The 23,357-nt window shown below is 36.6% G+C and overlaps 3 protein-coding genes across 3 annotated transcripts; 2 read left to right on the top strand and 1 right to left on the bottom strand.

The window, feature by feature from the left end:
* The first annotated feature begins 263 nt into the window (after positions 1 to 263).
* Positions 264 to 5,000, top strand: LOC141898239 (TBCC domain-containing protein 1-like). The gene is made up of 17 exons (XM_074784066.1): positions 264 to 409; positions 1,343 to 1,404; positions 1,504 to 1,566; positions 1,909 to 2,015; positions 2,099 to 2,225; positions 2,406 to 2,487; positions 2,583 to 2,658; positions 2,733 to 2,829; positions 2,906 to 3,096; positions 3,329 to 3,407; positions 3,492 to 3,540; positions 3,631 to 3,710; positions 3,793 to 3,915; positions 4,052 to 4,227; positions 4,398 to 4,498; positions 4,582 to 4,728; positions 4,829 to 5,000. Exons 1-17 carry the CDS (start codon positions 317 to 319, stop codon positions 4,898 to 4,900), a joined length of 1,725 nt encoding a protein of 574 aa, XP_074640167.1. The 5' UTR covers positions 264 to 316; the 3' UTR covers positions 4,901 to 5,000.
* A 174-nt stretch (positions 5,001 to 5,174) lies between these two features.
* On the bottom strand, positions 5,175 to 23,270 carry LOC141900852 (phosphatidylinositol 4-kinase alpha-like). The gene is made up of 49 exons (XM_074787900.1): positions 23,159 to 23,270; positions 22,901 to 23,020; positions 22,719 to 22,812; positions 22,544 to 22,629; positions 22,378 to 22,450; positions 21,441 to 21,722; positions 20,964 to 21,142; positions 20,816 to 20,881; positions 20,626 to 20,728; positions 20,290 to 20,490; positions 20,099 to 20,199; positions 19,623 to 19,888; positions 19,434 to 19,529; positions 18,881 to 19,045; positions 17,992 to 18,175; positions 17,658 to 17,758; positions 16,911 to 17,070; positions 14,967 to 15,017; positions 14,769 to 14,877; positions 14,574 to 14,600; positions 13,507 to 13,637; positions 13,298 to 13,431; positions 13,132 to 13,214; positions 12,918 to 12,988; positions 12,703 to 12,827; positions 11,062 to 11,143; positions 10,868 to 10,951; positions 10,567 to 10,776; positions 10,287 to 10,470; positions 10,144 to 10,203; positions 9,917 to 10,044; positions 9,681 to 9,839; positions 9,421 to 9,572; positions 9,233 to 9,340; positions 9,003 to 9,130; positions 8,737 to 8,913; positions 8,521 to 8,646; positions 8,258 to 8,480; positions 8,041 to 8,173; positions 7,823 to 7,948; positions 7,688 to 7,741; positions 7,289 to 7,610; positions 7,127 to 7,199; positions 6,865 to 7,033; positions 6,674 to 6,778; positions 6,457 to 6,582; positions 6,245 to 6,365; positions 6,004 to 6,163; positions 5,175 to 5,899 (listed from the first exon to the last, which is right to left on the bottom strand). Exons 1-49 carry the CDS (start codon positions 23,246 to 23,248, stop codon positions 5,674 to 5,676), a joined length of 6,534 nt encoding a protein of 2,177 aa, XP_074644001.1. The 5' UTR covers positions 23,249 to 23,270; the 3' UTR covers positions 5,175 to 5,673.
* Positions 11,587 to 12,612, top strand: LOC141900792 (adenosine receptor A3-like). The gene has a single exon (XM_074787831.1). It carries the CDS (start codon positions 11,587 to 11,589, stop codon positions 12,610 to 12,612), a length of 1,026 nt encoding a protein of 341 aa, XP_074643932.1.
* Positions 23,271 to 23,357: the final 87 nt, after the last annotated feature.

The raw sequence follows: 23,357 nt of genomic DNA, 5'->3' as shown, positions 1-23,357 counted from the left end.
TAAGTTACGATTTACCGTTTACTCCAGTATCAAAATAAAAGAAAAAAATTTTTCAGATTATGAATGGGAACCAGTCGACGCATTGGTGAATAATTTACAAAGTGCCTATTCGTACCTTGGAGTTATCCTCCAAGTTCGTACGGACCCGTACGAATAGACTGGTTGTCTGTCCGATTCAAATGGTGACCGGTAACCAGTCTACCGTACGAATAGCCACTTTTTGAACCATTTATATACAGCTGCATTCAACAATTTTATCAAATAGTTCTGCTGTTGTAAACCAACATTCGAAAAGTCAAAGGCTTTTTATTGAAGTATGGATGCTGTAGCAGTTAGTATTTGGGTTAGGAATGAACCATTCATTAATGGTGTACTACCTATTTTACCACACCCTCGACTTTCAGTTCATGTGAGTATGAAAAAAAGAAACGACGAATAAACTTTTCATTATTTATGATAATAATAATTGACATTTATATAGCGCAGGTATCATAACTAGAGTCTGTTCAAATGCGCTCCAAACTTGGTATTATTACCCCCAGCCTATAACTCTATTCCATGTATCACTCATCTCTCCCTGGGGAGAGGTAACATCCGAGCAGCTGCTAGGCGCTCAGGAGTCATCTATCAGACCAGCAAGCAGGTACCCATTTAAGGCCATTTGCATTTACTCCTGGTGGAGAGAGGCAATGAGGATAAGTGTCTTGCCGGAGGACACTATGGCAATGTACGGGGTTCAAAACCCACGACCTGGCTTCCTAGAGCCGAACGCTCTAACGGCACTCGGCCACACCGCTCCTTCACATTATTTCATATTATTGCTGTCCCGTCGTCGTCGTCGTGAATAATTCAATAGGGTTAGTCTCGGAAAACCAAGATCCAAGCGACGTAAAGCCAAAAGGTACAAACAATATTTTGAGGCTCACTCAGGATTTATAAGCTTCTTCGAATTAAGAGTTAGAATATGCATAAACTTAGTACAAGTAGCTATTTTTCCTTTGGAGACTGATTCAATTTATTCAATTAGGTTTTCAAGTCTAATAATTTCCCCATCTCAAGAGAATCATCGTTAAACCTGCGTCAGAAATTGTCGCTAAATAACTGCTAAAACCCTGACGATATTAAACTGACAACATACTGTCTAATTACCACTATTTAATTGACCAAAAATTCGGCCTTTTACCCCAAGGGCCGGCGGAGCAAACGTCAATTCACGTCATGCCTAACTGAGCGAGGAATCTAGACCAGTTATCCAGTTGTATTGTCTTCCATGTTTCTGCTTTAATTCTGGACTGCATTTCTGAATTATGGTTATGTTCTTTATATTTCATATTTCTTACAGAATATCAAAAAGTTGGTTGGATACGCGCGTGGCAAAGGCAAATATGGCTTTCCAAGACTCAGGTACAACATAGGCTCAGCCAACCTTCATCCATCTTTAATGCTTCCACAATCTCTTTTCATTCATATCTATCACCTTTCCTATCGCATATTTTATTTCAGTTATACGGTGTGGCGTCATATTGCCTGTAATAAACTGCAGTTATCTGAAGAATTAGCTTGGATGTAAGTTCATAAACATCATTTCTACGATCAATGTCTTTGATGCCTACAAATTGCTGATATGAAATATAGCTGCAAAGCAGCGATAACGGGTTTTCTGAGCAGGCGTGCTATTCACAATTTGAAAAGTGGATAATAGAAATATATCAATACGGGATACGCATTTGATGTGTCAAGTCACACCAATGCGGTTTAACATAACGTAATTCATAGTTATAGTCAAATTGGGGGTTACTCGGGTCGTTTAGTTGTCTGTGGAGTCGAGTAGATTGGTTACTCGTCTGTAACATTGGTTACGGAGACTCGTCAGCTTGATGCTGATATGAATAATTGTAATTCTTGCAGGTTCTTTGTTACTTGCGATATGGTCGCTGAAAATAGCAGCGAGGCAGCTGAGAATAGACTATTTTGGAATAACAAATTCAGCTCTTGTTCAACTCAAGCTGAAAAAGGTGAATTAGTTCAGACATGTTCGTGATAACTGATATAATAAACGTTTCCTAAAATCCGCCCGCTTTTATCCACCTTATTTCAGATCAACTGAAGAATCAAGCGTTCATCGGATTATTTCATTTCGTGCTAATTCTCTACATCCAACAGTTGAATAAAATCTCACTACGATCATCGCTGATTTCTGGTGATGAGAATCCTTTTATATATGGGTAACAAAACCTGTTTAATCCGGTTTATTTACCATACTAGGAGTAATGTACGTACCCTGTGTAAATTTCTACTCTAAGAAATAGATTTTTTCACTCACATATAACACTTCTCCTCTGTATAATATTTGGTACAAGTGGATTGTAAATAATATCTTCATTGGAACCTTAACAGTATAATAGGTGGCCTTCCGCCTCTCGGCCAAGATCTCCAGCCTCTGATGTAGGTAGTCATGATGGTCGACTTACTCCAACATCAGCCAGGGTATGTACCGGTAGTACAATGACACAGTTTTGTCAATACACAGTTTTGATCTAATGCTGATAACTTCATGAATCTAAATTATCAAATTCTTGCAGAATCACGATGAGCAGAGCCATGCAAATTTTGTCTTGCATAATTTACCAGAAATGCTTGAACTTCTTGTTGAACCAGGTAGGTACAGAGAGTAAGTCAAAAAGCTACATAGAAAATAAGCCGGCAGCAAACATTGAAATTAATCTTTACAGATAGTTATGCGCTAGGTGGAATAATGGATCAGAATCTGTCTATCGACGCTATACAAGCATTAGGATTAATCTTTGATGCCTCTATTGACAAAGGAAGGCGAGTTTGATTTCGTAAGAATCATGATTTAAATATATCCTACATCGTTCACTCAATATTTGGCTGTTTTTTCTAGGACAATCCGTTCTCTATGCGACGTTGCGCTTCTTCAACAAGTTCAACAAAAAAGTGGATTTTCAAAGATTTCACAATCATTTAACATGCGAACATTCATTACATGGATCAAAACGAACGTCATCCAAAATCCTTTTGGAATCGCATCTTGTATTTCTCAAGGGAAGCGTTTATCATGGCCTCTTGGAGTTGGTGGGTATTATTTTTTTTCCATGTTTAATTTAGATATCAAATACAGTAAATGCTGCCTATTTCTGATTTTCGTTTGCAACAGGCTTGAAACTTTCCCTTTGTCATTTGTGGAACGAGACACAGATTTCTCTTATCTAGGACAGAAATTGTGAATCAAATTTGCCTGAATTTGGCTGTATGGATTTGTTAAAAATTCTGTCATTCAATGAATATTTAACCGGTTTTATTATAGATGAGAAAGAAAGCACCCACAGAAAAGGAAGAGTGGCTACGAATGCTCACCTGGTGATGAGAGATGATTCAAATGAGGGGTAATTCATCCGTTTATTAACATCGGTAATCACGAATACAAAAACAGGTTTAGAAATGAAGGATTTGTGATAATCTCATTACAGGAACAAACTAATAATTATGTCTCAAGTTTCGAAGCAGACAATAGCTCGAGTAAGTAGCAGTATATTGTATGTTATTTCATGGTGTTTGTCTCGAACTTCCTATTACGTTCAATTCGATTGAACTTCCAAACCATTACAGACATCGAGTACTCTTGAAGGAGCCACAGTCAAAATACATCGCTGTCATCAATCATTCATTTATCTACTTTCATCTATGAGGTAATGTTTCATCTCATCATAAAAATTAGAAATCTTTTATATTTGTACATAATAATACATGTAGTCAATTTCTACTTAATAGAACTGTATCGATTGAAAAGTGTCGAAATACAACAGTTGTTTTGGGTGCTGTCGAGTGTGCCGTCCATGTAAGCCATTGTGAACAAGTTACAGTGATTGCAGCATGTAGAAGAATAACCACCAGGTTTGTGATTTCTTGAATTCGAAGTCTCTTACGTTTATTCATTATCAATGTTGAATATTTTAGGATTTGGGTAAATTACGCATCAACTTAGATATTGAGACCTTATTTGATGTTCTGATGAAATCTCTCTTTTCAGTCACAGTCAGATTTGTACATTCCATCTATTGACACCAAACCGTCCTCTGGTATTTGGTGGAAATGATACAATTATACTCGCTCCATACAACACATCTTATCCTCAACTTGAAACTCAAATGAACTCTGTTGGTCTGAGCTATACGCCTAACTACTGGGATGTGCCATTTTGTGTCGGTATGTAGTGGGTAGATAAATTTGAATCTGCCGTGCTCGTAGAATACCTGTCCATTTAAATGCAACTTTTTAGTTTCTCTACCAAATTGAATAAGATCAGGGGCTTCTTTTGTCTTTCCTTATGGAACATTGCTTATTTGACATTGATGTTTTTAAAATGTTTCTAACAGGTCCTGATCATCATGAAAATTCTCCACCAGTCTGGGAAATAATGCCTGCAAATGATTTTCATTCTTTCGCTATACCTTTCGTCATGGAAGGTGAATTGAAGGTATTTTTCGATCGGGTTCATTCAGCTTGAATTCACAGGCAATAAAACATTCCTACCAGTAATAAAAAATTTTATGATTGCAGTCACCACCACCCGTGCCGAACAAGTATCAAAAAGCCATAAAACAAAGGGAAAAGAAGTTGGAACAATGGCAGAAATCAATTAAAGAAACAAATCTCAGTAAAGAACATCGTAAACAATTTCAGTCATTGGTAGAAACTAGATTTCAGGTATGATATTGATCACTGTAGTTTATAAAACAATCAAGAATTGTGTTACTGAATGTAACTACAACTCATATTTACTTATCTTACATCTTATTTACTATAGATTTGGTTGGCTGAAAGTGGAAATAAGCGAGAATTGGACAGTCTAGCAACTGCATTAGCATCAAAGAAGTAGAAATCTATTATAGCTCTTATACATTACAATAGTAGTACGGCGGTATACACCATTACCATTTATTATAAGAATGTTGGAAAATAAATTTTTGTAGTCTATTTAAGTAAAGAATATTATTGCGTTGTTTATTTAATATTTGGTGGAGAATTGAAGCAGGTACCCGGGGAACGGAATTCACGGCTGAACTAAGGACACAAGAATCCGGCTAATAATCAACAACAAAAAGCTTCCCTTCATTTTGGATAAAATATGTATTAAAATTTCATCAACAACGTAACATAACATTCAACAATTACAGAGAGATGCTTTCATTCATGTTTTTTTTTGCACCAGGAGGAGCATCTTTTAAAAACACGAAAACTTTACTACAACAAACGAATGATAATCCAGTTACATGTATTTACATAAAGAATTATGTGTTATAACTAGTATACCTTTTATTCCACATTTAGACTGACCATGGACGTATACGTCCATGGACTGACTAGATAATAAGCCTAAAGCTTTTTCAAAATGTAATTTCAGTGCTCTACTTGCCCCGCCCCACTGACAGAATGATAAAAGAATATTCAAATCTCGTATACTGATAAATAATATGTACACAAAATGTCAAATTGTTTTTCCCATGGCAAGGAAGAAGCTGTTCTACGGCAATTTTATCACAATCAAATTTTCTATATACCGTAAAAGGAACCACAAGCAGGCGAATACAACTTGTACGGTATACCACAGCTAACTTATCAATACGGAATGAAATGAACAGTACATACATACTAATATGGGATTTCATTCTGATAGAATTGCAGAATATCGTATGTCTTCCCTCTCAAACTCAAGAAGCTATTTTTGATCACTTTCAGTATGTATTCGGATGCCGCTTTATCGCTACAATTCGGCGCAAATCTCGTTCGTAATTGTTTAATCGTATGACCGCGGAAACAAGGAAGTCCGGTGTCTAACATCAGCGATACGAGTGACACAATCGCTTCTTGATACGGCCTGAAGAAAATAAATCAAATCACTTAAAAACCTTGAAAGATTCTGTTTAGGTGCTTCGAATGACTTAATGTTTGTTTCATGAATAGCGTGAGGTTATGTTTCACCTGACAGCTAAGTAAGCCTGTACACAAAGTTCCATAAACCAAATGAATGGCGGAGCATCGATCTTTCCTCCCATTATCATCACCATCTCATCGGTGAGTTTGATATCTGGTTCCCATCCGAGATTACCTCCAGGTGAACTTTCAAACATGAAGCCAAAATCTGAAATTCATTTGTATTTAGTAATGAACTGAATGAGGGAATAAATACTAAGTCTTGTATAACACATCGAGCACACTCTACCTATATGTATGATATGTCCATCACTGTCTAACATAATGTTACCATTGTGTCTGTCTTTGAATTGTAGCAAGAAGCTTATAACGCTGTACGCGGCCATGCTCGTTATAAAATTCCTTCGAGCCTTGAATGAAAATAAGTGTTCATGAATTCCAATTATCAGTGAAAATCTAATTGCGAATGAGAATGAAATGTGATGCGATGCGAGAACTTACGGCTTGGAATGCTGGTGTAGTTTCATCACCGTATGTTTTAATGAAGTATTCATACATTCTTATATCGGTAGTTCTTCCTAACTGATCACGAGATTTACTGTTCGGTACACATTCTATAACTCCACTCTAAAATACGAGATAAAAACAACCATCAAATTCCCATATGCATTCAAAGTGTATCAGTCAAAGGTTTGATAATATGTTTTCCATGACTCACCCCTGGTGCAGTAGCAACAACTCTGTACGGGAACAGATACAAATCTAATCCAACGAGTTGGAAAATGTTCTTAAATATTCCGATGACTTGTAAGGCCAACATGTCCTAAAACAAAGCAATTTCACAATTTTCTACATCGGTATACTGTATTAAGTTGACAATATCAGAATTGTGTAATCAACTACACTTACCTGTCTGACATCATCACCAACTTTAAATATTGCAGCCTGCCACACAAGTTTATTGTCAGGAACTGATGCCAGATGTTCCTCAGGATTTTCTTCCATGCCGAGATGTTCCAGTTCAGTAACGCCGCAATGTTTCACTTTAAATCTAGCCAAGAATGGTGCTTTGGCAGCACTGAGAGTAAAATACAAGATGATTATTATGAGTCCTTCTTACATGCACAGTAAGTAACATCTCTTTTTTTAATGTGTAATAGTAAATATGCACCTTTGCATTGGTGTTCCAGATTTGTAATCAATTTCTACGACAACTGATTCAGGATTTGATGGCAGGTAACAACCTAAAGAACAGGAGAACAGGAGATCATTTCATGACATATTCATAAATCAATGAGACCCATATTGTATCATACACAGATCAATTCCTAACCTGGTTGTAATTCTATTTTACTAAGCGCTCGCAAACACGCTTGTTTTCTTTCCGAACCTTTCGGAAACGTTCGAATATCGCCGGATATATTCGTGATCTTGTTGAAAAAGTCGAACTCGCGTTCATAAAACCGTAGCGCCGGCCCGGTTAATGAATCCTTGTATTCTTTAATAATTCTCTGCAAAGTTTCACCAATCTCTTCGTCTTTTACTAAACCTTCCTCATCTCTGAATGTATTCGTCATCATATTCCAGATGAGCTGATGAGCGAGAAGCTGAGATGATTTCGCCGCCCACAGAATGAACTCGGTCACGTAACCCATCTGAAAAGTATATGTTTATCGTAACACAGAGCCCTAGCTGTGAATTGCGTTGAAATAGGAGAACAATTCTGACTTACCGTATCATAGCGAATTGCTTGCACTAATTGTGGAATATAGAATAGCAGAGCATCCTGAAACATAAACAACAATGAATATCCATAAAGATTCCATTCGGCATCGATTTTACTGAAGTAAAATGAATTCAGACTTACCGGCGGATAAGAACGAAGCACTCGTATCGCGTATTGAGCAGTGATTGGGTGTGGTGGATATTGTCGCGAAAAGTATGACAGAGCCACGACTGGAGGCACGGGCTCCCAGGTTAACATGTAAGCAAGCTGGAAATACAACAATTATTCACCTCAATACCTTACATTATCCTCATGGAATAGATACAGATTTATTTCAAAGAAAAATAAGTTTTTTTTACCTCAGGAGCATCTGCTTCAACGCTTTGTGGTGTAACCAAGAACTGTATGGCATCGGCGATATGACTAACAGCCTCTGGATTCAGTCTGACTAGTCTCGTTACTTCATTTTTAACACCATCAATCGAACAAAACCTGTTTTATGAACAAAAATCTTTCTTTCAACGAACAGAACTACTGATTTTGCAATTCAATAAATAAATCGTAGCAGTTTCCTACCTGGCAGGCATATAAACAGCTAAAGCAGGAGCTATATCCCACGCCTGGCGTACATATTCCTTCCACTGTCGCTCTGAAACTGTTTGAGTTCGCCACGCCAATACGTGCTCTTCACCGGGTATCGTACGTTCAGAATTAGCTAGTGGATTGTTCCACGTAGTCAGACGTTCCACTTCATTAGCCTTTAAAAAACCAGATAAAACTTCAAATTCCACACTGGTTGCTCATTATATCAGAGACTTCATTCAATCCATATTCAAAACTCAATGAAAGGTAAACAGATGACATGACGAATCTATGCATACATACCAAATGATGTAAAATAAGATTTCTTTTCTTTATATAGTCTTTCATAAATGATTGAGTTCTCTCAGCACTCTTCCTCGTCCCTATTATTAGAACAAATACGCAACACAGATGACTAATGTTAAGAACGTGATATCAGCGCGGTAAAAATATATCGACTTTCATAAAGCTACCTGTTCCTGTTCCACCACCCGATGATCTTTTGGATATCGTAGACATATTGCTGGCGAGAGGCGTCATCGTATTGATCCACCCAGCTTTCAGTTGAGTCGTAGTCTGTTTGAACTCCGTACTGGACCGTAAATCTGTACTCATAGCCGTCAATGTGCCCGAACCGAAATCATTATTCTCTGCAAATAAACATATATCCTTAATTACATCGACCGCAATAAACGCTGCTATTAGAAAAATCTAAATTTGAAATGTTAATTTCTGTTACCTCCAACATTGATGATGTTGGTTCTCAGATATTTCTTATCAGAGTGCATATTTTGCCAGAATTTGACAAGACACGTGATATCATCTCGTAATTCAGCTCCTTTTTGTGTTGGATAACATGGGTAGGCACTGAATATAATAACATACATACAGTTAAAAATACTATGGACTAGACTAGCACATTCACATTATAAATACATCGAACTAGTTCAAAATAGATTACCACGGTACCTGAAATAGTCTAATGTTGCAGCATAAATACGTTCTCTCAAAACACTTTTACTCGTAGTGTTAGCCAAGATATCTCCCTGTAGCAGGGACAAACCCATCATTAATAACCTAAAATATAAAACTTCATATTATCAGATACTGGCATGAAAGTTCAAATTGAGCAGAAACGCTGCTTTTTTAACACTTGCCTGAATCTGGGTCCAATGGCTGCAATATGACGCGACATAATGTTGTTAGTTTTACCGACGCTGATTGATAAACTTTTCTGCAGCAATGAAGCAAATATTTCCACTTGATCTTTGCTACAATATTTAGCTATTTCAACTCGCTCTCCCATAAACTAGAAAAAAAATGCAGAAACAAATATATTCCTGAATTCTACAAATAATCCATAAGAAACTCATAAAGATTTAACTAAGCATTGTCAAGCTAAAAAAAATCTTAGTACCTTAGACCAGTTTTGATGTGGAGCAACCATAGGTGGATTAGGTTGTGGTATATTCTGTTCGGAGGCTGCTAAAGGACTCATCTGCTTTTCATCTTCGGAGAAAATACCAAGACGCAAATCGATTGTCATTTGCCAGGCTGACGTGTTCTCTTGCATAAACTGCGTCCAAGACAAGATACAGACAATCAATTTGAGGTCAAGCCCAATTTTCATAAATTCATCTCGATAATACTTACAGGTAATTGTAGATCAGATCTAGCAGCCAGGAGCCACTCCCAGCATGCAACTGCAGCTTCCATTGATTCTTCGTTGAAAAACTTGATAGGAGACCAGCACAATGAGTGCAACAGTTGTCTGTGAGTACCTGTAAAAATATAGACAATTGGGAATCACAAATATCCTGCATTCATTTGTTTATCGATAGGCAAATAGAACCATTATAAAAAATTATCAAGTTGAATACCTTTCAGCAATATCAACAATGCACACACTCGGAAAATACTCTGTCGAAATTTTGCAGGATCTAAAATGGAAACAAATGCAATTATCACCATTTTATTAAGTTATCATATACAAAATAAAGCATGCGCTTAATTAACAAATTACCTTTGTTAGTACAAGCGAGTTCAATATCGTGAATCAATCTTTTGACGAGTCCATCTTCATCATCCTGGAACACATCTCTCATACCGATGACCTGACCCATAAACCTACTTCTCATATTCAGATTCGCCATGAAATTCGACGAATCGTTTTTCACACAGTTCGGTCGTTTGTCGAGAGTACCGGTCTGAAAAATAAACAAATCATTTCATTATGAATGATTATTTCATGTTAAGTGTATAGTAAAGGAGATCTTATCGTTATAGAACTATTTTCAACTTACGCCGAGTGGTTTAGCCAGTTTATTATAACCGGCATAATTGAGTACGCTCTCAGTAGCCATAGCTAAACCAGTATGTTGGCGTAAACCTTGCGAAGAATGCTCCAGTTGTAAGAGATATTCCATCAAATGACTGCGTGTAGCGTTCGGAGCCCATTTCATCGCTTCCTGAAGAATTCCTTTACTGCGATCGGCAAAATCACGAACAGTACACTGAAACAATACATAAAATAGCCATATAAAATTTCAAACTATAATTCCAACAAAAATCTCTAGTTTATGAATCTAAAAGCGAGTTTCCCACCTCTCGATCAGTGGCGCTGTCCATTACAACCAGTTTATACGGAGTGTTTGGAACGTCATAAATCGGTGCAGCATAATTTGCATCCTAAAAAACACGATTTCACATTAATTGTTAATTCAGGTTTAATTGCAAATCATTGGCAAAACGGTTACTGTACGCAGAATTAGCCTTTAGTCAAAAATTCTGACGCATACCACTTCGAGAGAATCAGACAAAATTTGAAGTATGTCCAACATAGTCTTTAGCAAGGGTCCACTCCATAAAATATGAGGGAATCTGCAAAATAAACATGATTCAAAAATAAGTCCCACAACACGAGTACACAATCACTGTTGCAGGGTGGCCACTTGCCACCGATTTACAAATTCCCTGGAGTTTTCCAGGTTTTTATAACCTTTTGAGCTTTCCCTGATTTTTTTCTATATCTCTCTGATTCCCTGAGATTTCCAGGTTTTCCAGGTCAGTGACCACCCTGTTTTGTTGTTGTGCGTTGATTTCATAACAGCATCATTCAATATCAGTACATCATGACGCTTTTATTTACATAATACTTATCAGTTTATTACTGATTTGATTAATAAGCTCGATGTTGTGGCCGTGAGTGGAGTGTGTTTATGTGACATTATAGCAGGTTGAAATACAGGATATTCATCGCTACCGCATAACTTTACTTCATAGAGACACAGGAATCTCAAGGAATAGACATTCACGGCGAAGTGATGGCAGACAACACCAGCATGAATTATTCACATATTCTAGGAATGAATAAAACTGAACTGCCACAGATTCCGCTGTTAGGAATGAAGGATCTAAACCTAACAATCTCTTCTTCTATTTGGAAATCAATGGATCTAAGCATCAGCGTCGTGTTCGGATTATTCGAGTTGATATTAATGATAGTTATCATCGTCGGAAATGGAATGGTAATTTTAACGGCAGCGAAAGTGAATTCTATTCAGAAGATCGCTAGTCGGCTTCTCGTAAGTCTCGCGATGGCCGATCTGATTATCGGCGGTATAATGATACCGATTCACGCGTTATCGTACATCGTGCCCGGATATTCGAAAAGTAAATATCTATGTATCGTAACTCATTGTATAATTACGTTCGCCGTCGGTTCTTCGACGCTGAATTTATTCGCAATCGCGATCGAACGATTCGTACTCATCAACTTTCCGCGACACTACCATAAACTACGCAAACGAAACATCACTCACTGGGTACTGCTATTCGTTTGGATTTACTCGTTCGTCGGCGGGTTTCTACCGCTGTTCGGTTGGAACAACTGGGACGATCAACGGCCGCCGATATTCTGCAGCTATCAGACGGTTATCGCGCGAATTCATTTCTATATCGTGTTCAGTAATATGATATTTTGTTACGTAATGATGACAATACTTTACGTGCAGATGTTCTGGTCGATTAAACGACGTTATCGCCGCACGACGCCTCAACCGCACAACCGGTCTCACAGACTGTCGTGTATCAGTAACATCAGACGCGAGACTAAAACTACAAAACTATTAGCTGTAGTGTTGTGTATATTCCTGCTCTGTTGGACGCCGTACTTGATTTGCGCGTCGACCTCCTATTTCGTGCACGGCAAGAAATATTTCAAATTTTCTTCGAGACTATTCGCCGTGATGGGAATACTGAATTCGGCGGTGAATCCATTCATTTACGCTTGGAAAAGCAAGGAGTTCAAAAAACGCATGATGGACTTGTTTTGTAAAACGAAATCATAATCTTTAATCCCCGGTACTTGTGTGTGTGTGTCATTTGTAAAAAATTTCCTAAATATAATTGATACCTCATGCAAAGAAATTGTTTCTTACCGATCGACGAGGCCGGATAAGAACTTGTCGGCCACTCTTCGGATTCTTTTATGAACGTGGTTGAATTTCACTAACATGAACTGAGCGTGCATGTCAAGAATTGCATCTCTTTCTTCTGTTTTGGGCTAAAATGAATGAAATAAACAAAATCATGATGATCATGAATTAAGGCGAAAAAACTTCCATGTTTTCCATGAAAATTGTGTAATACAAACCTTTTGTGCCATTACGTCTAAGAATCGCTTGAACATTTGATCTCCAACTGAAGCAATGCAGTGCCACATACCTGCAAGAACAGAAAAATTCATTATGAGCTTAGTAGGTTTCAATTCAACAATTCAGGAATCCAAGTCTGCGGAAGCTCTTCCAGTGTCAGGTAAACAGATTCATAAAAATCAAAACCAGCCTCTAACTGTTCAGATATCTTACCTGCTTTATCTTTCATGATCGTGTTATCTTCAAGGTAAAGAAATAATCGATGGAATGTCATCGGATCATTGGAATGAGTGACACTGAAAATATTCAAAAGATTAAAAAATATTGCAGCTCCATGCGATTACAAATTGTTGAACAATCATGAGACAGTGCTGCATACTTCAGTGTTTCCAGGCGGAATACAGACAACAAGTAAATACATAGCGACAAACTGAGTTTATTGACTAATGGCACGACTTCAGGTGGATGTTCCAGCAAACTGCATATGTTCATTCTTACTTCATTTAGCTCACCCTTCAATAAATCAAATCTAATGTTAGACAAATATGTAAAATGGTAAAAGAAAGATTCATTCTATGCATAACTTACGGGAGCCACACTATCGTTTTTCAACGCCGAGTTATACTGTAGTTCGGCGCGTAAATGCTCTTTCGATAATAGTACGGGGGTTTTAGTCGCGATTTCACAAACGCCTTCGTGCCATTCGCGAGGCCATAATCCTGAAATTAGATTTTCGTAAAGCGCTTTCGTCAGTTACCCAGCGGAAAAGTTTACGACCACAAAATCGAAGAAATCAGTAGAAAAGCAAGTCTAAAGGAACACTAATTATTGACGGAAAAGTAAAGAACTGGTAGAGAATGTATTGAAATGTCCTTGTATCTATTTGCTCACACTTTTTGACGAGTTGAATTGGAAAACAAGAAGAGACTTGGGTGAATACGAAGAAGCATGAATACTGTGAATATGTACAACATTGTCACAAGGGACGACAGATCATTCATTTCACTGGCACATTATTCACAACAGGACCCTCTGTAAATCTCATCAATCAGTGATCACTTTGTTTTCTAGTAAAAGCCATCTTGTTGAAACTATATATCATACAATAAGCAATATTTCATCATTTTCTGTATTCATGATTTCACACTGAACACTACAGAAGCGAGATTAGAAGTTTAGATATGAAGCCCAGTCGATAACATGCAGATTTTACCATCAATTTCCCATCCTGTAAAAATATCAAAATTCTTGATCATTTTCAGAAAAAAAGTTCATTTGGTGTAATAAGGCTTGTACAGTGTAAAAGCCTTTCCCGAGAATGAGTATAGATGATGTTCTTTGTGCCGTCAATGTTTTTAGACCTGAATCTGCAGCTGAAGATGTTAGATAAGCGAAGTATCTAGAAACTGGGATACATGTGTGCGCGTGTTTGTGAAGAGAATCACCGTAGTAAGAGAATAATATAATACCCGGTAATGAATTCAAAAAGCGATAAAAGGTAACAGTTGTTGAATGAAAAGTTCAACGTCGAAAAGTCTTCGAAATCCAGTGCTGTTTAAAACCATGCGGGATTAAAAATAATGATCAATATAAATAGTAAAATATATAGATAAGGTTTGAACAGTAGGGTTAGGTTTTCTATCGTCTTTACTTACCGACTGAATTGTGCCTATACCTAGGTACTAATGAAAAATACACATATTCATTTCGAACCAGTGAAATAAATATAACGCATCATCCTACAGCACAGGGCAGAATTCTCCAATTCAGGGCAGATAATGTATTGCTAAAGAGGGCCACAAGGCATCCGTATAAATGTTAACTGTGTAGGATATGAATATAGTACGTACCTGAATCTTCAACTGCAAATCCCATAACAACGCAATAAACCCAGAAATCCCGAAATAGTTTCTGATGACGCGGTTTTGGATCACATATCGGCGGTAGCCTTTTGATGAGCTTGAATGACAAAAACAAGTAAATCTTATATATCCGAGATTTCTTAATCGGGTAAGTAAAAGTTTTAGAAACTGTAGGTTCCAACTCACCAAAGCTAAAACTGGAATCAAAACACCGAGATTGCCCGCACTACTGGATGCCTGCAAGAAATAAAATGGATAATTGAGAATATTGAATGATTTTTATTGCATCAGGCCTAATTGTGAGATGATTAGATGATGTTAGTCAAATATAATGAAAGTTAAACAGTTGACGTATATAAACACTTAATTCAAAGTTGAAAAGGTAGTTTTGTTTCCGAGATATTCAAAGTTCTTAGCGGCTGAAAATTGACAGATATACAAGACACGACAGATGGTATGATACGATACAGAAAATGAAAATCATGAACGAAATCTATTGAAAGGAGACATGCCCTTATAATCGATAATACATTCTTATCACTTACAATGAATTGAAATTTGAGTGAATTTATGTATTCGTCGCAAGTGATGAACGAACAGAAAATAAATACAATAATTTCATCCTGTTTTCAACAACATTGTCTGAAGTACTACATTTACAATGTACCAACCACCAGACATCAAAAGCATTGCTTTGACGTTGGTACCGAGTAGATACAGATATTCTGTTCAATATGTGCAGAAGGAATGCAGAATCAGCAGAACCAGTGTCTGTTTTCTTCCGTTAAGTACCGGTACTCTAAAGTACCTTTTACCTTTTACCAGATAGATTAGGATAGTTAAATCCTCTTGCTTGCAATTTATCAGATTGTGTCCTTCAAAGCAATATTGACTTATCCTGGTTATAACTGGGATCATCATTGAATTACAATTACAATGGTTAAGATTAAGATATTTCATATACGATCGACTGTCTTGATATTCCACCTCCAAAATGATCCTAAAGAAAGACTCAAAATTTCACTTCATAACCAGAATAGGACAATAAGTTCAACCCATGAATCCTTAACACCAAGATTGAGTCCGATTTGCACATAATTTCATGGTGATCAATACTAAATATTTCTACCGACAGTTACACTAACAGTAACATGCCTAATTCCGAGCTTGTCTTTTTCATAATTTGGGTTAGATCATGCATATGTTTGATATCATTGCCCAACAAGATGTTAGAAACGTGTGATGAAAAATTAGAATTTCAATAATTAAACGCGACAAATCATCGAATGACAATGTCAACGAAAAACTGGAACGGAAAATCAATATTGTGACGTAAAATATTCAAAATTTTGTTACGAAATATAAACTGGAAAATGAAAAAAAAAACATAATCGGAATATATGAAACACGTATGATGTGTACATGTATATAAAGTGACAAAAACTGAAATTATCTGCACCTCTAAAATTGTAGGTTTCATACTTACAAATGCATATTTTATGGAAAATGTGTATTTGTCCTAAAACACGGGGTCGAAGAAAATATTTCCACGTCAATATAAACAAGAGTTCGTTTCATTTATAAAAACAGGTTCACATCAAGTCTAATTATCACGACAAGCCACGCACCACCTTGCAACCCATCATCAAACGAAGCAGAGAATTTCATTTTTGAGTTGTTAATGAAATCTATGCGACAAATATTCAGTAATCATCATTGAGCAAAAAATATGATTAGCAATAATTTCAGATTTTCAATCTCGTAGAGAAAGACACAGGCGAAAAGCCACACTCAGTGTTATATTCATTGTCATTATAACCGATGTCCATTCATGTACAAGAAAAAGTGAATGAACATGCGAAAAATAATACATTCAAAATACACAGGCCACCATTCAGTAATTTCTATGTGGTGAGAACTAAAATACCATAAACCGCCAGTTTCGTAGATATACAAGTATTCAGCGACAAAATTAGGAAATTTGCTTTCGGGCATCGAAAATTCGATGAATCCACAAAACTGACGGATGCAATTCATTTCTGATAGCAAGAAACCATATAGATGTTTGTTGCGATTAAAAAAAGAAGCAGTATCTTGTTCGTTGTTATTTAACGCGACGACGAGTCTTACCTTTAGCGCTCCCGGTGTTTTTTCGCTGGCTCGTTTTCCTTCCAAACCGAGTTGTACGAACAGCTCGAGCAGACGGATTAATAAATCCATCATCTCGGTTTCTCCTTGAATGTTCGCGGCGATGTTCGCGAACGCATTAATCACCGGCAACGAAACGTGTCTAATCAATAAGAATAAAGAATATATTAAAATTTGTGATATTTTCAAATTTTACACCAAAGTAATGTCACTAGATATTTTTTACTTAAGAATAAAGGGGTCAATAGACATAGACAGGGTTGAAAGTGTTATTAACTGGTTAAGCAATCAGTAGTTCAGTCTTGCAGACTGAACAGGCACAGATTCAGGCTGTATTAGCCATATTTCCCGATAACGTCTAGAATTTCAAGTGACATTTTGTCTCTAAAAGCCTCTACCATACTACAAATGTCACAAACGAGTCCTAAAATTTTCCCAAGATTTTCTCGGGGAGAAGAAACTAGACTCCCACACCAGCTGCAACTGGGGTTGTGTTCTTTGCATTTAGTGGATACATGAGGGGCCCAAATTTTCCGTAAATTTCCTTCCAATACTATTTAACCCAAGATACCGAGTACATTTACCATATTTCTGTATACATGGTTTCCTGTGGTTCCAGGGTAGATTTACACAACTCTAGGTGATAGATTCTAACTCAAGTATACAGTCAATAAAACTGACCTTAGGTGGACATGTAGGGTCCAAATATTGACCGGGTGTATTACATACCTGTAACCGTGTTCAGCGGTTCCATGTTTTTCGTATGAACCACTGCTCGTAACGCTTATCATGTTAAACATGTTCAATATGATGTGTTGTATGCTCGATTGCTGTTCAAATAAAATACATTCAATATTAGGATGCGAATTTATGGATTTGACTAATAAATCTATCAGTACCACATATACGGAACATGAACATGACATAAAGCAATATTTGTTCATTTCATCCGAGACAACCTAACCAAATATATTTCTTAGGTCCATGATGATAATTCCCTTGAATTTTTCACTCGTCGAATGAAATTGTCTTCTATTAAAAAATACACTCATGTACTACTTACCACGCCGGCAATGATAAGACAACCCATCTGATCGATGATAAGAACGTCGAGTGGAGATGGAGGGGAACAGAACCGTTGTTGAAAGATCTGCATGACAGATTCTACGGTTTTGGGAACATCTTTCAACGCGACCGCCACATGACCTAGCGTCAGTATTGTATTCGTTGAAATCAGCGTGGATTCTCTGAAATAAAAGTAAAATGAAAATCACAATCAGATCTCAACAACTGACTATGATTACAAATCCTGGTATCAAACAACAGTTACCAGAAGAATTGTCATCGTAATCGGCATAAAAATTAGCATCAACCGTAAATCTAATGCCGCACCACTTAAACGAGTAGTTTTCTTATCATTTGTTATTGAAAAATAATTGATTGATAAATCACACATAATATGATAACATTAAAATCAAACAACAAACTGTAAATGGACAAACAAAAAACTTTAAAAAAAAATATCATATACGTAAATATACATTTAACAACAGTATTTTTAGTAGCATAAATGTGAGTAGCATTGTAGCATCAATGTTAAAGAGGCTGACAAAAAATCTTAATACCAATAAATTTCTTATTATGATATTTCTAGGATACGACAAGCTTTATGGTGAATTCCGAGGTATGATATAGTGCTACAGAGCTTATCAACGTATTCATATCTGAGGTTTACTTAGAAAGTCAATGAATTCTAAAAAATTATATCTCACCGAACTTGAACAGATAGGTAACAGATACACACAATTTCGTAAAAATTTCCACACAGATATCGATAAAAGCAGTCATTATCAGTGTTTAGTAGTGTGATTATAGGTTTTGAGTTAAGAATTAAGAGAATCGAAAAGAATAAAATTATCCAAAAAAATGTTAGTCAAAGCTGAATTTCATGCCTTTTTTTGTCGGCTTTAGAATCAATTTTACTGGGAGTCGCGTCGAAACTCTTTCGTGAAAATACGTGCAACGAATCGAGAATCGCAGTCAGTTCATTGGCCTGCGATGAATCTCTACGTGGTCGACTAATCCTCGAGGCATGATGGTCATCGTCGTTCCGCTTGCTTGTAACGTAAAATCGAAATAAAATTTATTCAATTTTCATGCACAACTAACAACTGGATGTTCACCGGAAAAACAGATTTCAACGGAAGCAAAAAGAAATAAAATCATCCAATTATCAAGTGAAACAAACTTGCACGAAATATACAAAAGCCATCCGCATGCACGAGTAGAGGAAATCATGATTAGTAAAATAGCAGAACTGATTTGAAACACTAGTCCCTGCCCTTCAATTCGATCGCAAATATACATGACAAACATGCTAGGGCTTTGATACGGACCAGGTGAATATTTCAAGGACAAGTGCGACTAAAGTATCGACCGACCACCGTGATGCATCATAAGACAAATATCCGCAAATCATTAGTAATGAAGCAATGAGAATCTTACCGGTCACTCATCTCTGCCGTATAACATCGATTTGATAATGACGCCAGGAACGCTTGAACACAGTCGGGATTCTCTTTCAAACCGGCCTTTAAAGCCCTGAAGAGTATTAATAAACAATCTAAGATGTCACGAATTTCATTCAAAAATGTGCGAATTCAATAACCAGAAGAACACTATGGCACTACAAACCTGCAAATGTTATCAATGGCTGTGTCTCTGAAGTTTTCAAACGCGATGGTCATATTTGATTTTCTGGCCGCCTGTTCTTTGTTCGGACGCGATTCGTCCGTAATCGTGATACTGAATCCACCCATTTTAGTCGTTTTATTCGAGTCGGCCGATGAATACTTGTTTAATTTATTCAAAATGTGAGATGGATTTACGAGAAAATCTCGCAATGCGTTTACGCAGCTATCGGCTAAATGAGGAAACTTTTCGGCTAATTCGCCCAAAGCCTAAAATAAAGGGAGTTAAATGCATTCATTACATGCATTCAACAATCAATTCAATGACTAAACAATAAATGTTAATTAATTGATAGATGATAGTTTCCTACATAAGTGGCATTGAAAGTGATCCTAAACATTCAAAATTGTGAAATTTCACTCATGATAAAACAACAGGCTTATAGCCTCCCATATAACAATCGCTGTTTGTAAACATACCTCTAATGATACCATCAGTAACGGCTGATGAGCCAGTAGTAATTTACGATCTGGGTTTGTATTTATTCGTTCCATCAATCGATTACACAAAGATTCTGCATCTAGAATAATCAACAAGCAAGTCCTTAACAATATAAATCTTGTGCCACCGGTATTCTAACGGGGGACGGGTGTTAACCGCTATTTCTTACCAGTTTCATCGCGAAGAGCCCAGAACAGTAATTCGATACAAGCTGCATTAGACGCGACGGTTAAAGCGAATGGATTCACTTCACCGCGTCTTTCTAAACGTTCTCCTTCTTCGTGTTGTTTACTTTGTAGTTCCGTCTGTCCCGATAAATAGAGTCCCTTCACAAACTCTTGCACCTCTTTCGTGAAGGTCGTCGACAATTCTGGAAATATAAATCAATAACAACATACATCATACCGATGAAGATTATAATTGAATGAACATTTAATCAAAAATTTCAAAGATGGATGAAGAAGATTAATGATTACGTATGTCATGCTATCTAAGAAAATCTTACCATTGCAATTCTGATGGTGTAGAAGATCTCGCAGGAGAGTAACTAGAACAAGTTCAACAGCTTCACTAAACGTTCGATACGGAAATCTTCGAAGTCGACTCGTCTTAAATACATATTAATAATAATAGGTAATTGCTGTGAAGATCGTACAATTTCAAGAAATCAAGAAATGTTATCGTTGAAAATTTACCACAAAAACTTCAGTTGCTTGCGGATCTAAATGTCTCATCCGATCTTTCCGTAGAACTAATTTTGCCTGAAAAACAAAACTCTCAATAATCATTGATGATGATACACTTTGTGTAGATTTGTAGAGATTATTAAAATGACAAGCTTACCAATGTCAGTACGGTCTGAAGTTGTAATGTCGTGAAAGACAGATACGACTTTTGAGTCATCACCTGAATCTCAAAACCCCACGGTTTTGTTTTCGTAAAGCTGGAGCCAACTTTGTTGAAATAGTAAAATCTAGTGTCCATCTGATCATTATCGGGGTCGTGATCTAAAGCATTCTCAACTGTAATATCATTAAGAAACAGAATAGATAAATGATTGCGACGGAAAAATGGAGAAATTCTTAATTCAAGAGACTGTTTATATTGAGGAGGGAGTTGGCCAATGTTGGGTACTCGCATGTTGATTAAATGAATGAACATTGTAAGCAAATGGCTGTTGATGAAATAAATGAACGATTCGTTCCATGTTGGTATGAGTTGCTTAAACAAAAACGCCTATAGTCAGCACTGAGTCTATGCTAACCACACTATCATAAAAATATCCCGTTCAAATGTAATAATAAGATATATCTCTTTTACCTGGTGATGGCGACTTTTGACGGAAACTTTGGAAGTTATGCGCGTCAGAATCAATTTGCCCGATTTCCGACATGATGTTATACGACAACGATCTCGGAATAATCGGACGAAATGTGGCAAATGATTTCTTCGTTTTGTTTTTCGATTCATCGACGATCACGGCAGCCGGACTGACAGGAGGCGGAAATAGTTTACACAATAACGAAATTTTGTCGTCGCTACATCGCCCGATGGCCCGTGCCATTCCAATAAACGATGGTACTATGTATTTACAGAGTTTAACTGAAAATACAGAAGCAGTAAATACAGTAATCTCAATTACATCAGATGTTCGTTTTAGAAATATTTCAGAAACCAAACTAACATAAATAGATTCTAAAAATACTCTTATTTCACAACTAATTCAAACCTAGATTTCCCTACCCAAATTCAACTGCTCACTGATTACAATCTAGCCAGAACAGGCATCATAATAGCAAACTTGTTATACTGCTATATCTCTTGAGATATAAATCTGTTTTGAAAATGGCTCATAGCATTTGAGCCTAAACTATTAGTTCTTACTTAGCTATTGTGAGTTTTTCTAAGACATTCACTTGCCAACAGAATAAATCCACAATTTTAAGCTAGATTTAATTCTATAGCCAAAATAAGTTCAATTTTCAATTTTTTTTTAACAGTAGTCAAATTCATGTCACGGCTATAGAACTAGACGCAAGTTTTTTTAGGCGAGGTTTTTTCAATCAACAAATCATCATGGCTTGTAAAAATAATTCTTTGGTTTTGAAAAATGCATATCCAAGCAACTATAAATCGTGATTGCAAATATTCAATCCTTTATCTGATTATTCAACAATAGGCTATATATATATTGACCAATAAAGACTAAAGCTATCTAATCTCATTGATTGTCAGTGTTTAATGACTTGAAACGTACCTTTTGGTGCCTCAGTCGTCCCCTGTAAAAACTTGCCCAATACTTGCAACGTTTCCAGCTGCGCATTTACAATCTATAAAAGTGGATATAAAGAAAATTTTGGAAAATTCAGACAATTTCAAAAGATTTTATCAAAAATTTGCTTTCTAATAATATTCATACTTACTGAATCTTGTAACTTTTTGCATGAGTGGGCAATATCACTTAGCAACGTGTTCAGACAAAAGGAAAATGTTTCACTAATTGGAAGCTCTGAAAATGGATGAAAACATAAAATATCTATTCAAAAATATTCTTCAATTTTATTTGTACGACTTATTAAATCATAAGGATGGACTCACTGTCTTTTGCTTCTGTTCTGACCGGATCTACCCAATGAACTTTTGGTAATGATTTCAAAACCATCAATAAATATGGTAATATTTTATCTTCATGCTGAAATAGACAGAAAATAAAGAGTCACATCTATCATCATATATTTCGAGAACAATTGATTTACACATGAATTCAGAAAATGAATTACCTGGAATTCAGATTCTAAAAAGAATATTCCAATTGCAATAATAGCATTTTGTCCTCTTTGATCGAGTCTAATAGCAGCTCCATTGCTTTCATGCGGGCAAAGCGACAACAATCTTGACACCTGAATAAAAATTTGATCAATAAATTGTCAAGAATTTTAGTTGATTTTCATGTTCTCTCTGATTTGTTTCAACGATCGTGTCCATGTGACGCGACGCTTATCATTAAGCACGTTATATTACTTATCACTGAGTCTTACCTTTTCCCAGGGAGCTGGTTTTATTGCCGCAAGAGCTCGAGCGAGATGGAATAAACTGTTCGAATAAAATTGCTTCTCCTCCGTGGCCATTTTCAGTTGTCAAACATCGTTCTATGTCCACAGACCGTCAGCTCTCGCCGCCTAGCGGACTGATTGGAACCTAACTTTGCTTTAATTGCCTGTCAATCAAACGCTAGTT

The sequence above is a fragment of the Tubulanus polymorphus genome, chromosome 2, assembly GCF_964204645.1.
Source record: "Tubulanus polymorphus chromosome 2, tnTubPoly1.2, whole genome shotgun sequence".
Classification (NCBI taxonomy): domain Eukaryota; kingdom Metazoa; phylum Nemertea; class Palaeonemertea; order Tubulaniformes; family Tubulanidae; genus Tubulanus; species Tubulanus polymorphus.
This window is presented reverse-complemented; position numbering and strand designations above follow the sequence as displayed.